This window comes from Rattus norvegicus, chromosome 19 (genome assembly GCF_021556685.1).
Source record: "Rattus norvegicus strain SHRSP/BbbUtx chromosome 19, alternate assembly SHRSP_T2T, whole genome shotgun sequence".
Taxonomy (NCBI): Eukaryota; Metazoa; Chordata; class Mammalia; order Rodentia; family Muridae; genus Rattus; species Rattus norvegicus.
The window spans coordinates 10,237,019-10,251,628 of NC_141552.1; the positions used below are offsets into that span (position 1 = coordinate 10,237,019).

Below are 14,610 nucleotides of genomic sequence, written 5' to 3' on the forward strand. Positions count from 1 at the left end.
CACGCCGTGAGCAGAATTGCGTCGACTCTCTAGGACTCAGACGCTGTGCGGCATCTTCTCGCGAGAGATTGGAACGAGAAGCCGGTGTCTACCGAGCGTGTTTTCAGGCTCTGAGGAAGGTGAGGACGCTCGGGGTGTCTCGAGCACCTGACCGGGCTTAACGGCCCTCTTTGAAGCCTTCTCGTCTTCCGTCCTCTCGCTCCGGTCCCGGCGCCGTCCTTGGTACGCCTGGGAAAGTCAGTGTGAGGGGCCGCGGCGGCAGGGCCCCTGCACACGGCGTGCCTGAAGCCGGGACTCGTCTGCCGCCTCTTTCCGCGTGAAACCCGGAGCTGGCATCGGGACCGCCGGTTTACTCATAGCCGTCGGTGGTGACCTTGAGTCTCTTCCAGGCACTTGGCGGAAAGCACCAAAGGTGGGGAGATCCTGGAGCCACAGGTTGTCCATCCGAGCCTGGCATTTATTTCCTAGGATGCTTGTTTAAAAAACGATGCACCCAGGCTTTTGTCCTGGAGAGTTGACCCTGTGCCAGGATGTGGTCTAGAGATCTAGCAGTAACAAGCCATTTGCAAGGTTGGCAGAAGTTCGCTTCTCAGTGTCTGGCATGCCTGAGTCCAAGGTGCGGGTCGCTGCTCCACCAGGGCAGGCTTGATGTGTGTTAGAAGTAAACGGTGCTGTGTTTATTGTCATGGTCGTGGAGGGAACATGTATGTGTGCGCTTGGAGCCTTCATCAAACTGTGGCCACTTTCTGAGTGACAAGGCCTCTAGTTGGCCTGAAGCTTAACAGTTAAGGCTGGATCCTATCTTCCGAGTGCCCGATTACAAATCTGGTCACAGGAGCTCTTTAAAAAAAAAATCATGTATTCTATTTTGTATTATTTTATGTGTGTTGAGGGGAGGTGGCGTGTGTAAATGGAAGTCCGAGGGCGATTTTGAGGATTTCTGAGAGTTAAACAGGTTGTCAGGCTTGTGTAGCAAGCACCCCATACCCACTGAATCATCTTGATAGCTCACACACCAAGGTTTTCTATGTGCGTTCTGGGGCTCAAACTTTGTATGCTTGCAAAGCACAGGCTCGTCCTTCCCAGAGCCCTGGTTATGGTTTTTGAGAGGAGTTTCGCTGAGGAGCCCAAACTGTCCTCAGAACTCATAATCCTTCTTCAGTTTCCCAAGAGAGCTAGGATTACGTGCAGGCGCCAACATTCTTGGCTATTAAGTTGGTGTTTGTTTGGCTTTGTGATATTGAAGTCTGAACCCAGGACAAGCCGCTGAACTGTGCCCTTATCCCTAGTCAGCTGTACCTGCTACCACTGAGTCATCTCCAGCCTCTCTGCCACCTTAAGTGGGACCACAAGCCTAAGATTGTGCTTGTTAGGTGCCTTAAAGATAAGTAAGCTCACCTCCAGAAGTTACTCTCGGAAGCATCTGCTCTTACTGCCTGCTGGTAACTTAGCAGACTGGCCTCAAACTCCCAGAGATCTCCCTACCTTTGTCTTGAGAATTCTAGTATAAAATCAAATGCCTGTTCACCTGCTAGTACATTTTTAAAAAGCAATGGGTGGATGGTATCAGTTGGAGACGTGTCTAATAAACAAGGTCAGTTATGTGACATTGACTTCTACTTCACCTCTTTAATTGTGAAACAGCCCTGAGTCACAGCTTCTAAGTATGCTGGCAGAGGCACTGGAGTTTGGGCTTTTTGTTTGTTTGTTTGTTTTTGATGTTTGTTTGATTTTTAGTTTTTTTGAAATGGAGTTTCTCTGTTAGCCCAGGCTGTCCAGGAATTTGCTCTGTAGACCAAGCTGGCCTTTTTTTTTTTTTTTTTTTTTTCCTTTTTTTTTTTTTTTTTTTTCTTTTTTTCGGAGCTGGGGACCGAACCCAGGGCCTTGCACTTTCTAGGCAAGCGCTCTACCACTGAGCTAAATCCCCAACACCCCCCCCCCTTTTTTTTTTAATGAACTAAAGCAAGCAAACAAACAAAACAGATGACAATTGTTAGTTACACTTCTGGAGTTGAAAAGAACATTGTCTATTAAGGAAATGCTGACTGGAAGCTGTAGGTGTGTGTGTTTTGATGTAGGGAGAGGTTTAAGAGGTTTTAATCTACTCATGAGGTCCCTCTTGTTATGGGAAGCAGAATGTGTTATTCAGTCTAATAAGTTCCTGACACAATGCCGTTGGTTCAGGGATGTCAAGGGGAGGCTCTCCTGTGAGGGTCTAAGGATGAAGGGGGAGCTTTGCATATCTTCCTTACAAGCATCTTTAAAGAGGAAGAAGAAGGTGTTACCAAGACTGTTGGAAACCAAGTAGTGGGCCTGAGTCTTTTCAAAACAATGTCATTGACCTCTGTGCCCCGGAATCTGCTGAATGCTTTACATAACTTACTGTTCCAGGGCTTCTCAATCAGTCTTAAGAATAAGAGAAGAGACTCAGAAAAGTTGACTTTTTGTAGTCATGTATCTAAGGAAGCTAAGTAGATCTGCAGGTTGCTTATTTTTAATACCTTCCTACCCAGCCGTAAGTACTCTGATCTTCCCTGGCCAGTTCTTAAATGTGAGATTGCCCAAGTTACCCAACTTAAAGATTTACAAAGATTCTTTCTCAACACCATGTGACAATTAAAAGCTTAAAAGTGTTCATTCCTGATGCTGTATTTCTTGGGGATTTAAAATCCAAAACCAACCAAAAAATCCTGCCTGTCTGATGACCACGTGGCATCCTTTTACTTCCGTTTTTTGCTGAGTCAGGGTAGCACACAGCTGATGTTCACATGAAGGAACTAAACAAAAGGTGTGGTTGGAAATGTAATAAGGAAGGAGTCACTTGGAGTGGAAGCTGGGTTTTGAATCTAGCCAGATAATGCAATCAGTTTTGCTGAAGAAATTAAAACCATTAGTTGGTTACTTCTTAAATGTTGAAGCTCTCTGTAATCAAGAGTGACTAGTCAAAGGCCACGCTTTTATTAGACACAAAGGAATCAGACTACTTGAGCATTTTTTTCAAGCCAAACATGTTGTTGTATACCTGTATCCTAGTACTTGGGAATTAGAGGAAGCATGATCAGAAAGAACTTCAAAACCAGCCTGAGCTATATAAGGCTCTGACACCCCCCAATAACTTAAAAATGGATGGAATTTTTAAATTATGTTGTATTTATTTGTGTGTGTGCTTCCACCTGTGCTGTACCTGCATGTGTGGCTGTCATAAGACAATGGGTAGAAGTTACTTCTCACTTCTCTTGCTCTGTGTTGAGTTCATGAAGACTGAATTCAGATCATCAAGGGTGGCAACAAGTGTCTTCACCTGCTGATCCATTCTGTCGGCCCCCAAAGTGAATGTTTGTACAGAAGGAAAGTGTAGTGCATGTTACTTAAATCCCGCCTGGGAGTGTGGTGGTGCCCCTGTTGCAGAGTGGCTGTCTCTGCAGAATCAGAAGTGTTGAGTGGGAACCTCCTGCCGCTGCCTCTTTGTTTCACTTATTGGAAGCTAGAAACTTAGTAGCATTAATGTTTAAGGAGGGAGGAGCTAAAGAGAGGTATCCCTTGACCTCCTTCACAGTAAGCATCATGTACACAGACCTGCATATCAAGTGGAAGAGAAAGTTGACCCAGCGCAGGAGTTTTCATAATTAAAACATAGGCTTGTATTCTAATCCCACTTTTTGTTTTACATCACATAATACTGGTGTGCACAGTGTTGGCTGACAGTTCTTTACTTATACATTGAGAGTGACCTACTATCAGACTGTTCTGAGGGTCATTTGAGGTGATGTATATATAAGGTGCTTTAAAGAGGCTGGCTAAGGTTAAATGTTGAAGGCAGCATTGGTTACCACAGATGCAGTGGAGTTGAATTTTTATAAGTAATGAAGTGTTTGGTTTGCAAATTTAAAAAAGCCTGGCTGTGGTTAAGTTATCTGCCAGCTTTCTTGCTGAGTCCTTCTGCCTGATGAATGCCCTACTTGTTGTATAGCTAGCTCAAACTGAATTATCTTAAAGATGAAATAATCCTTCTGTCTCCACCCTTCTTACTTGATGCTAATCCCTTGTCTTGACTCTGCCTTATCCCTGTTATGTCAGGGACTATTGGGATTTTCAGCCTGAGGCCCTAGGCTCATTCAGTCAGGGTCTTAGGGTCACAAGCTTTGCAAAAAGTCATCCTTAGCAGAGGTTGTTGGAGGAAGCTGAGACTAATCATACCTGATGAGCCCATGACTTACACTGTACTTTTGTCCTGTCTTGTTTCTTTTGCCAGTAGCATTTAGGTCCAGCAGCTCTGCAGGAATGGCCGAGTTTGGGATCTCCCCTGGCCAGCTTGTGGCAGTGTTCTGTGACAACTCATCTTCTGAAGAGGCCCTTAAAAAACTGGTGGGTAGAGTTCAAGGATTAACTGGCAGCGAGGGCCAAGTATTCGTGGAAAACATCACCCAGCTGTTGCAGTGTGAGTACCTACCTCTTCTTTCCTTGAAGGGCCAGAAGAGTTTGGATGGGAGTGCCACTTGTCTGTAGTTTCTGATACTTGGGTTTTGTTTGGGTTGCCCTATTGCTTTTCAGATGAAATGTAGTGGACTTGGGCATGCACTTGGGAATCTCTGCGTGCTCTTGTGTTGTGGAGTCTATTCCCATCTAAACTTCTTTTTCACTTCTCCTGGTCCTACTATGGTCAAGAGTCAGTAACAAACAGAGCAGAACAGTCTTACTACTATTTGCTAGTATCAGTGGCTTAATGTTTGCTATGTAGGTCATTCTCCGGGGTGACGCCTGTGTCCTGTGGGAGCTTGGTAGGTCGGAGGGTTAGGAGAGCGCTTCCTGGCTTAGGCCAGTGTTGATTATTCTTTTCAGCTGCCCATAAGGAATCCAGCTTCGATGTCATTCTGTCCGGTATAGTCCCAGGAAGCACCTCTCTGCACAGTCCTGAGGCTCTGGCTGAGATGGCCCGGATCCTCCGGCCAGGGGGGTGTCTTTTTCTGAAAGAACCAGTGGAGACAACTGGAGGTAAGACATGCATACTGTCTCCCTGAGCCAGAGGTTACTCCCTCCTGGATAGATGTTAGAATCTGAGGCAACAGAGCTGAAAAGCTGTGATCTTTGGTTGACCCACCAGGTCATAAATAGAAGAAAATTATCACCTAAAATGGCTGAATCTGTCACCAGATGAAAGGTTCATCTTTGTCATGTTTCTGACACAGAGGACATTCTAGCAGTAAGGAGGAGCACTCATAGCAATTTCCTGTGTATCTATGGTTACTGGAGAATAGAGTGTTTTAAAGTAATGGCTGGAATCCTGAGAGTAAAGAGCAATTTGTGAGAAGCTAAAACTAGTCCAAGAACTTTGGCTCAGTAGTGTAGCTGTCAGAATTGTTAATCCTGGGTTTCTAGCTTTTTTTTCCTTCATTAAATTCAATCAAGATGTAGAAATATATTCCATCAGATACACTAAAATAGTAGAAATGGAAGTATTTCAGAGTAAATAAAAATGTATTGTGTATCTATGTATTGTGATGTCTGTGGCAGACACTAGCTTTCTTGCTGGAAACTTACTTTTATGATTTTTTTAAAAAGATTTACTTTATTATATATAAATTTACTGTAGCAATCTTCAGACACACCGGAAGAGGGTGTCAGATCCCAGTACAGAGGGTTGTGAGCCACCATGTGTTTGCTGGGATTTGAACTCGGGACTCTGAAAGAGCAGTCAGTGCTCTTAACCAATGATCCATTTCTCTACTATGGTTTTTAAGAAAGAAGAAACGTGCCATGCACACATGCATGCCTGTCTGTCTGCCTGTCTGTCTGAACATGAGTGCAGAAGGCCAGAGGTATCTCTCCTGCCCTGTGGAGCTAGAGTTAGGTTTTTGGGAGCCCCCTGATGTGGGTGCTGGTAGCCAGCCAAATTCCCATGGCAGTATATGCTTATAACCACTGAGCCATCTTTACAGCCTGTTCTTGCTGGAAATTTTTTTTTTTTCTTTTTTTTCAGAGCTGGGGACTGAACCCAGGGCCTTGCGCTTGCTAGGCAAGCGCTCTACCACTGAGCTAAATCCCCAACCCTCTTCTTGCTGGAAATTTAAACCTTGAGTCATAAATGGTGTCTCTGACTTTACAGAGACAGTACTTAGGTTTCTGTGTACTTCACAGTTTATAACTTTATTCATTATCTAACATTTGGGAAGGGTTTCCAAGAAGCAGACTGATGGAGTTATGACCTGTAGAAGCCTAGATAAGAATACCTGGGGTACTGGAGAGATGGCTCAGCAGTTAAGAACATGGACTGATCTTCCAGAGGTCTTGAGTTCAATTCCAAGCAACCACATGGTGGCTCACAACCCTCTGTAATGGGATCTGATGCCCTCTTCTGGTGTGTCTGAATACAGCGACAGTGTATTCATAAAATAAATAAATTAAAAAAGAATACTTTGAACAACCAAAAGACTTTTTTGAGGTATAATGTTATCACTAAACTATATACACATTAAACAAAGTAAGTTTTTCCTGTTTGAGAGCCTGCTGACTCAAATAGGGTAGATAGAGCCTTATAGTTTTTCCAACTTTAACATATGTAGGCATTAATGGAGGTTTTCCTTGACAGTTAACAATGACAAAATAAAGACAGCCTCTAAGCTGTGTTCAGCCCTGACTCTTTCTGGCCTTGTGGAAATAAAAGAGGTGAGTGTGGATATCCATCCTTATCAGTGCTTGTCAGTAACCTGGGGGAGTGAGGTGATAGGTGCTGTGCAGAACTGGGAGGTGATGTGAAACTTGCTGCCTGAGAGAGAGATACAGGATGCTTTGAAAAAGAAACCCTTGGGAACAGGGCCCTTCTGAAGACTTGGTGGCTCGCACTGGTCTTCCTCGAGCTGTTTAACAGTGGTGGCTGTGCTGTGGGGAGGACGGCGACTCACTGTTTCTGTCTGTCTCGGTGTGTACAACTCAGGCATGATGGAGTGTCGTCCTGTAGACCTTTTGGTGGAGGCAAGACTATGGGTGCGGGTTGTGCGCTTAGGACAGTTGAGTAGAGAGAGATGTTCAAGCTAAGCAGAGGCATTTGTAGTTCTGTATGCTTTAGAAGTTAAATTTTAAAATATTAGCATTTCCTTGATTTGGAAGAAGTGTTAGTCAATGGCAGCTGTATTGCTGTATTCCTGCTTTTTAAAAAAAAATGTGATTTAGGCCTTTAAATTCTCTTTTTGAGACAGAGCCTCACTGTTGGATGTTGCCCAGGCTAGCCACATGGCTGGCTTGGTGAAACAGTGAATGGAGGAGCGTGCACTGATTGGGGGAATGTCTTCAATTACAGTTGCAGCGGGAGGCCTTAAGCCCTGAGGAGGCGCAGTCCATGCAGGAGCACCTGGGCTACCACAGTGACAGCCTGCTCTCAGTCCACGTCACAGGCAAGAAGCCAAACTTTGAAGTGGGTTCTTCTAGCCAGCTAAAGCTTCTCCACAAGAAGTCGTCTTCAGGTAAGACTAGTGGGGGACATTCTTCTGTGTGTGGTGAGGGACTGTGTGGATGGGTGGATCTAAATATTCTTAGATTGGTCCTTCAATGTCATTTGCAAACTGCAGGTTGTTTCCTGTGCTTTTATCTTGGACATACTAGTATACAAACCTGAAATAATTCAATGATATTTCCTAGTGTGGCCTGTCTAAGACCACCTCAGCTTGGAGACCTGAGTCATTTGTTCAGTTGACGAAGTCTCTTCAGGCCCTGGGCGGATGGGTTTGTCCTCAGGAGGCCTCACAATGGTGATAACACTTTCATACATAATTCTCATACAGAAAAAAGGTTTTTGTCATGACCTTTTCATATACATCATTGTACACTGCTCCTCGTTGCCCCCTTGCTGCATCCCCTGTAGATATCATTTTAACGTTCTGTCAGAGGTGTAATCACAGGATGCATCCTGTTTAAATGCTTAAACACAAAACCTGTGTTTCTTCTTTTGGCTAAAATGTGTGCCGTGTGTGTGCAGACCCTGCTCATTGCTCATCGCACATCTCAGTTGTCATGCCTCAGTCGTGTTTGGCTGTGAGGAATGCAGAGACTTAACAGAAGTTTGCCAGCAAATCCACGCTGCACTCTTGCTGTCTAGCTTTAATCTTTATGAAGTACTTTACCTCAGTTTACAGCCCTTACTTCTCTGTCCTCTGAGTGGCAGGAATCATAGGCTTGTGTTCTCAAGCCTGGCCTTAGGAAATACTTGGACCTTTGATTTCATAGTTCCTGGAGGGTTGGGATAGCTTAGATCAGTAATGGATCTTGTGGATGTTCTTAGTATCCAGCTGTGGCAGTGACAGTCTCTGGTGGTGTGCTTACCCAAGAGGCCTTACCTAGGATTTGCCCCTCTATGAGCCCTGAGGCTCATAGATCTTTCTAGTGTCTTGACCTAGATGGAAAATGTTCTATCACTGACTGTGTAACCTGGCCACCAGCCTCACCGGGGTCTGTTTTCTTCTATAACAGGCTTAAGTGAGGCTCAATCTTAGCCACTTAGGAAGTTGTTGATGCTTTTTTCATTTGATTCTCCAAATACTTACAGTAGGCAGAGGGAGTGCTACAACCCATGTTGTAGGATGTAAACTCTGGTAGCAAGGAACAGGCAGCATGGAATGGATGCCCCACATAACAACCACAGCTATAAAACTAGGTGGGGTACCTCAGAAGATTCTCAGCACACACGGTTAGTGGGATGATGGGAATGCTGGCGGAGTGCCTCGCTTAAAGCAAACAGGTAATGAACACAGACATCCTTTACTGCGTGAAGGCTGTACCTTTGGGCTGTAGTGGAGCTGAGCACAGAGCCTACCCTCCTGTCTCCTCAGTCTATTCAGTCACTCTCTGACGGTTTCCACAGGTGCTGGGTCTTGTAGCTTGCTTCTGACAGTTTAAAGAGCTCTTTTTCTTTTATTGTTTGACTCAGTGAAGCCTGTTGTGGATCCTGCTACTGCCAAGCTCTGGACCCTCTCAGCCAATGACATGGAGGATGACAGCATGGTGAGTTGGCCCTGTGGTCACTTGACTGTTCCTCCCACCCACACACCCCCATGCCTTGCAGTGAAAAGGGACCTTACATTTTTTGTTTGTTTGTTTGTTTGTTTTCATTTGATGTATAAGTGTGTCCATCTGCCTACTGTGTATATGGGCACTATATGCATGCCTGGTCTCAGAGACCAGAAGAGAGTGTCAGATCCCCTGGACCTGGAGTTGAGTTGCAGGCAGTTATCAGCTGCTGTCTGGGTCCTCAAATCCAAACCCACATCCTCTGCAAGAGCAGGAAGTACTTTTAACCACGGAGCCATGTTTCTAGCCCTGAAAGTGACCTTTTAGGTTTTTGGGTACTAATGTGTTTAAGGCCTGGCATTGTAGTTGTGCCTGACATTGATGTCTTTGATTAGAACAGTCCTTCCTAGTAGTATTTTAGGTTTAGTATCTCTTTCCCCCCAACAGATTTTCTTGTTTTCCCTTTAGGTGAAGTAGTAAAGATTCTTGTAGACATATAAACCAGGAAGGAAGCTGGCTGAGATATTTTATTGTCCTCTGTCTAGGCAAATCATTGACTACTCACTGTCTCAAACCCAGTGTTTGCACCTTTGATCTGCCCTGTCTTTAAAAAATTAAGCTGGGGGGTTGGGGATTTGACTCAGTGGTAGAGCAAGCGCAAGGCCCTGGGTTCGGTCCCCAGCTCCGAAAAAAAGAAAAGAAAAAAAAAAGAAATTAAGCTGGGCAGAAATTAAGGAACACACTTAATCCTAACATTTGGAAGGCAGAGGCAGACAGATCTGAGTTCGAGGTCAGCGTGATCTACAAATGGAGTTCTAAGATAGCCAGGGCTACACAGAGAATTCCTCTTTTGAAAAAAAAAAAAAAACAAAGAAAAACAAACAAAAAAAACAAAAAAGGGCTGGAGAGATGGCTCAGCAGTTAAGAGCACCCGACTGCTCTTTCAGAGGTCATGAGTTCAATTCCCAGCAACCACATGGTGGCTCACAACCATCTGTAAAGAGATCCGATGCCCTCTTCTGGTGTATCTGAAGACAGCTACAGTGTACTTATATATAATAAATAAATAAATAAATCTTTAAAAAAAAAAAAAAACAAAAAAAAAAACAAAAAAAAGAAAACGGTTTCTGCACCTTTACTATTGAGGCAAGAGTGATGAGCAGATATATCATGGTTTATGCTCTCAAGCTTATAGACATAACTATCTTCACATTTATAAAAAAATTATACAAATATATTTATAACTGCCTTTTCCTCTTGAATTTTATGGAAAAGTGTTTTATTTCCTTTGACTATATTTTATTCCCATGACTAGTCATATATTGAAATAAATACAATACTTCTCTTTGTTTTACCTGCTTCCACCCTTCCCATGAACACACACACACACACACACACACACACACACACACACACACACACACACACACTACATAGTACAGATAATCTATTTCTGGCCTCATGCATCTCCCATGGATCGTTAGCCCCTTCCGCCTATGGCCTAGTTCACAGTGGCTGTTGCTTTACTTTGCGCTGTGTGAGCTTGCTCTCATAGCTGGGATTACCTCAGCTTTTCATCAGAGGAACCATGGCTGTGTTGCTAAGTGTTTGGATCACTTTCCAGGATCTCATTGACTCAGATGAGCTGCTAGATCCAGAAGATTTGAAGAAGCCTGATCCAGCCTCTCTGAAGGCGCCTTCATGTGGGGAAGGGAAAAAGAGGAAGGCCTGTAAGAACTGGTAAGTGCTGGGGAGCAGGTCTGGTCTGCTGGGTATCTCTCCAGGTGTCAAGTCATCTCCCTGTGCCTCATTCTCTTGAAAATGGTTTTCCTCTGAGATGTGAGGTCTAGAGAGGAATAAACTAAACAGGTAAACCTTAAAGAATAGCAAAGACAACCCCCCCCCCATACACACACACCATGGTGTAGATTAAAAAAAATGGAAGCATTCTGTCTGGGCATCCCAGCACTTAAGAGGCAGAAGCAAGCAGCTCTCTCTGAGCTCAAGGTTAGCATGGTCTACGTAGAGTTCCAGGCCAGCATGCAGGAGGCTGAGACAGGGTTGCTATATAGCAAGACTGTTCAGAAACTTTGTAAAATAAATAAAAACAAGCTGAGCATGGAACTGAGCATCTCGGTGAATTTATTTGTTCACTTGCATCGAAAGGAACCTAGGTAGATGTTGGGGGCGGGCTCTTCTACAGGGATGGGGTTATTCAGTGTACGGTTTCCTATGTGTGCTACCAGTCCTTTGGCACCTTAAGGTTCAGGATGAAGCGGGAGTGACAGTTTATCTGTTAAGCTGATTCTCTTGCTGTTTCCCTAGTTGTCAATAGTGAACCGCTGTTGTTTCTGTAGTGCTGGTGGGGGCTTGAAAATGAAATTGTAGGTACCCGTGTCATTCTTTCCAACATGGAAGCTTTGCATTGATGTTTCTACTAGTGTCGGACAGGCTGGGCTTGTTTAGTCATCCACTGCTTGTTACTATGGTTTTTTTTGGTGGGGGGTTGTTTTGTTTGTTTGTTTTGAGATAGTCTCACAGTACAGTTCAGGCTGACTGAGCTCGGAGTTGTTCTTTGTTGACCTCTCAGTGCTGGGGTTTCAGCCCTGCGTCACCATGTTCTCCCTCCTTCATCAGGCTGTAGTTATTCCAATTTCCAAAATCTACAAATGAGAGGATTTCAAGTAAAAATCCAGGTTTTCTTTTGTTGGTTTGTTTATTTTGGTATGTTTGTGATGCTGGGGATACAGCCCAGGGTCCTGCACGCGCTAGGCAAATGCTCTACTTCTGAGCCACATCTCAGCTCCTTCTGTTCATGAATGTGGAAAATGAAGCAGCACAGGGTCTGCTTCCCACAGAAGTCAGCAGTATCCTTCTCCACTCTGCTGTCTTCCCCAGCAGCCTCACCCCTAGCCTGCTGCTTCTGTAGCATTTATCTTGGCATTTGGTAAAAAGAGAAAAATCTTAAGTGTGCGTTGTTAGCACTGTTAGAGATTTGACGTTTCTGTTGGTTCCCCAGCACCTGTGGCCTGGCAGAGGAACTGGAGAAAGAGCAGTCCAAGGCGCAGAGCTCTCAGCCCAAGTCAGCCTGTGGAAATGTACGTACTACACCTCCCCGCACCCACCAACCCCTGCTGCTCAGGACCACCCTGACTGCACAGAGTAGCTGATCTGAGGGAATTTGTCATCGAGTGTTCTCATAGTGGGCCAGTGAAAGGCCATGTATGCAGCTGGGCTACAGAGGTTGCTCAGGCTCAGAGAGAGTCGGCATTCTCACGCCCCTGCTGAGGGTGGTTATCAGTTTTCATTCCTTGTGGGGTGTGGTTTATTCAGCCATTTGGCCGATCTTGCTTTGATCCTATAGCAGAGGCTGCCTGAGCTACCAGCCCTTACTGACTGACTTTTCATAAAACCAGAGACCTGTGGGTATACAAAGGTACCCTTTCCTTTGGCCCTTAGCCTCTCTTTGTGACTGTTTTTCCACAGTGCTACCTGGGAGATGCTTTCCGATGTGCCAACTGCCCCTACCTTGGGATGCCAGCCTTCAAGCCTGGAGAGCAGGTCCTCCTGAGCAGTAGCAACCTCCAGGATGCCTAGGAGGAAGCCCAAGCCCACACACCTCCTCCTCCAGCCGACTCCTGCCCCTCAGTGCCTGCCAGGCCTCCTCCCATCCCTGGATTCAATCACTCTGAAAACATTCGCAGGGAGAGGCTTGTAGCAGAGTGAAGCTGCTTGGGGCAGTGGGGTGTGGTGCTGCTATGTCTTGAAAGACCAAGGTATGAGGGACCTGCCTTCTTAGTGTTAGGAGGAGGAGATGTACCGTAGGAACTCTGCTCCTGGTGTTACAGTGCTGACCCTCTCCACCCTTGAGTCTAGACATCCTTGAATATTTATGCTGAATAAGCTCCAGGTCCACTCATTGATGCTGCCACTTGCTGAACTTCCTCAGTCCGTATTACTTGGAGCCATGGGTCAGCTGTAAAAGGGCCTCGGGCACCAAAGAAGTCACTCCCTTAGTTGTCGTGATCCATCTTGTGTCCTGCCTTTCTCACCTCACCCCATTTTACTGTAGTGTTGTATCTGTGTCCTGTTGTGATTTCTGTTAAATAGGTATTAAATTTTTGTGTTTCTGTCTCCCTTTTACTTTGTGTCTCTGTGTCTGTGGGAGGCAGGGGTATGTGTCAGTCATCCACATTCAACTTGGACTATGAAAATTGTTTTTGAAGAAGTCTGTGTCACACAGGAGTGGGGCCAGAGCTGCCTTTGGAGATTAAGAGCCAGGCTGAGGAGAATGCAGTTTAGGGTAGCCTGGACCAGCAGCAAGGCGTATCAGAGCAGGAGACCCTCTGCAGTCTCCCTCCTGCCTCTGCCCACATACCTGTAGTCCACCGTGCCTGCTCTTTCCTCTCCTTGAAACTTGATCTTCCTAACTTGCCTTTGCTTCTGAAGTTTAGCTATGGGTGTGGTAAAAAGCTCCTTTGAGAAGCAGAATTTCTGTTGACCCCTGTGACTCTTGGCCACAAAGTATTGAGGTACATAGCCCCACTAAAAAAGTGGGGGCTATAGCCCCACAACCACAAGGAACTTGGTTCTGTCAGTACTGTGCCAGCTTGGAAGAGGACTTATTTTCAAATAAGAACACAAGGCCTTGTTTTTGATTCCTAGTACCAAAACCAAAAAAGGTATTCTCAGGCCAGAGCAATTGACTGAAAAGCCAAGATAATAAGTGGGTGTGTGACTGACTGATTTGTCACACAGCAACAAAAACTAACAGCCCCAAATAGGTTTAGGTTAGCGCTGACCAACTGGCCTAGCCACAGACCTGCTGATCGCCTCTACTGCAGTTGCCGCCGTGAGGGACAAACATTTTGGCCTCTGGGTTGAGGAGAAGCTCCTGAGCCAGAGCTTCCTTCAGACCTGCTTGTTGACTCCTACCTCTGATGGCACAAAGGATAATGGTTTGATTGGCATGGTCAATAGGGTCCTGGTGGGGAGTCTTTCTGTCCTTCCACAAGGATGGGAAGGAACTTGTCCAGTTCAGTCAGGTCCTCGGCTGGTGGAGAGAACCCGTGCCCGGAGCACATGTAGGCCTTTACCTGGCTACCATTGCACGCTGAGGGATTTGGAGTGTGTATGGTGGGGCACAGCTGTTTTCTGTCCAGACTCTTGATTCTGTGACACTAGCCTAAGGAACAGTTTCAGCCATTTGTAAGCTTATAGTAAAGAATCCAAAAACAGTGTTAGCTGTCACTGAATTCAACCTCCATCTTCCTCCCCTCCTCCTCTCTTCCCCCTGTCTGAAACAAGCTCTGGCTACAGGAGCCTGAATCTCACAGTGCAGACCAAACTAGCCTGAGCACACGGTGACCCTCAGGCTCCCAGATACTGGCATTACAAGCATGTCCCATCATGTCAAACCTGGCTTTAAAAAAAGGTTTTCATTTGCTGTGTGTGTCTGCGTATATGTCTGTGCACCAGGTTTGTGCAGTGCCCATGGAGCCCAGAAGAGAGTATCACATCCTCTGGACTGAGCTGCTGTGTAGGTGCTGGGAATCAAACTTACGTCCTCCCTAGAGGCAGCTAAGTTCTCCTAACCATTGAGGATTCCTCCAG

General features: G+C 45.5%; 1 protein-coding gene across 5 annotated transcripts; it reads left to right on the plus strand.

Annotated features, from left to right (window-relative positions):
- The first annotated feature begins 64 nt into the window (after nt 1–64).
- On the plus strand, nt 65–13,140 carry Ciapin1 (cytokine induced apoptosis inhibitor 1). 5 transcript variants are annotated; one of them, XM_087594485.1, is made up of 9 exons: nt 65–616; nt 4,256–4,438; nt 4,840–4,992; nt 6,587–6,663; nt 7,295–7,457; nt 8,918–8,991; nt 10,622–10,737; nt 12,017–12,095; nt 12,484–13,140. In XM_087594485.1, exons 2-9 carry the CDS (start codon nt 4,282–4,284, stop codon nt 12,592–12,594), a joined length of 930 nt encoding a protein of 309 aa, XP_087450611.1. In that variant the 5' UTR covers nt 65–616; nt 4,256–4,281; the 3' UTR covers nt 12,595–13,140.
- The last annotated feature ends 1,470 nt before the right edge of the window (nt 13,141–14,610 follow it).

Excerpts from the sequence above, each read along its gene's own strand:
- Ciapin1 (XM_087594485.1), top strand. The coding sequence starts at position 4,282 with ATGGCCGAGTTTGGGATCTCCCCTGGCCAGCTTGTGGCAGTGTTCTGT. Across the intron at positions 6,664-7,294 it reads GCCTTGTGGAAATAAAAGAG|TTGCAGCGGGAGGCCTTAAG; the intron begins GTGAGTGTGGAT and ends CTTCAATTACAG. Across the intron at positions 7,458-8,917 it reads CCACAAGAAGTCGTCTTCAG|TGAAGCCTGTTGTGGATCCT; the intron begins GTAAGACTAGTG and ends TGTTTGACTCAG.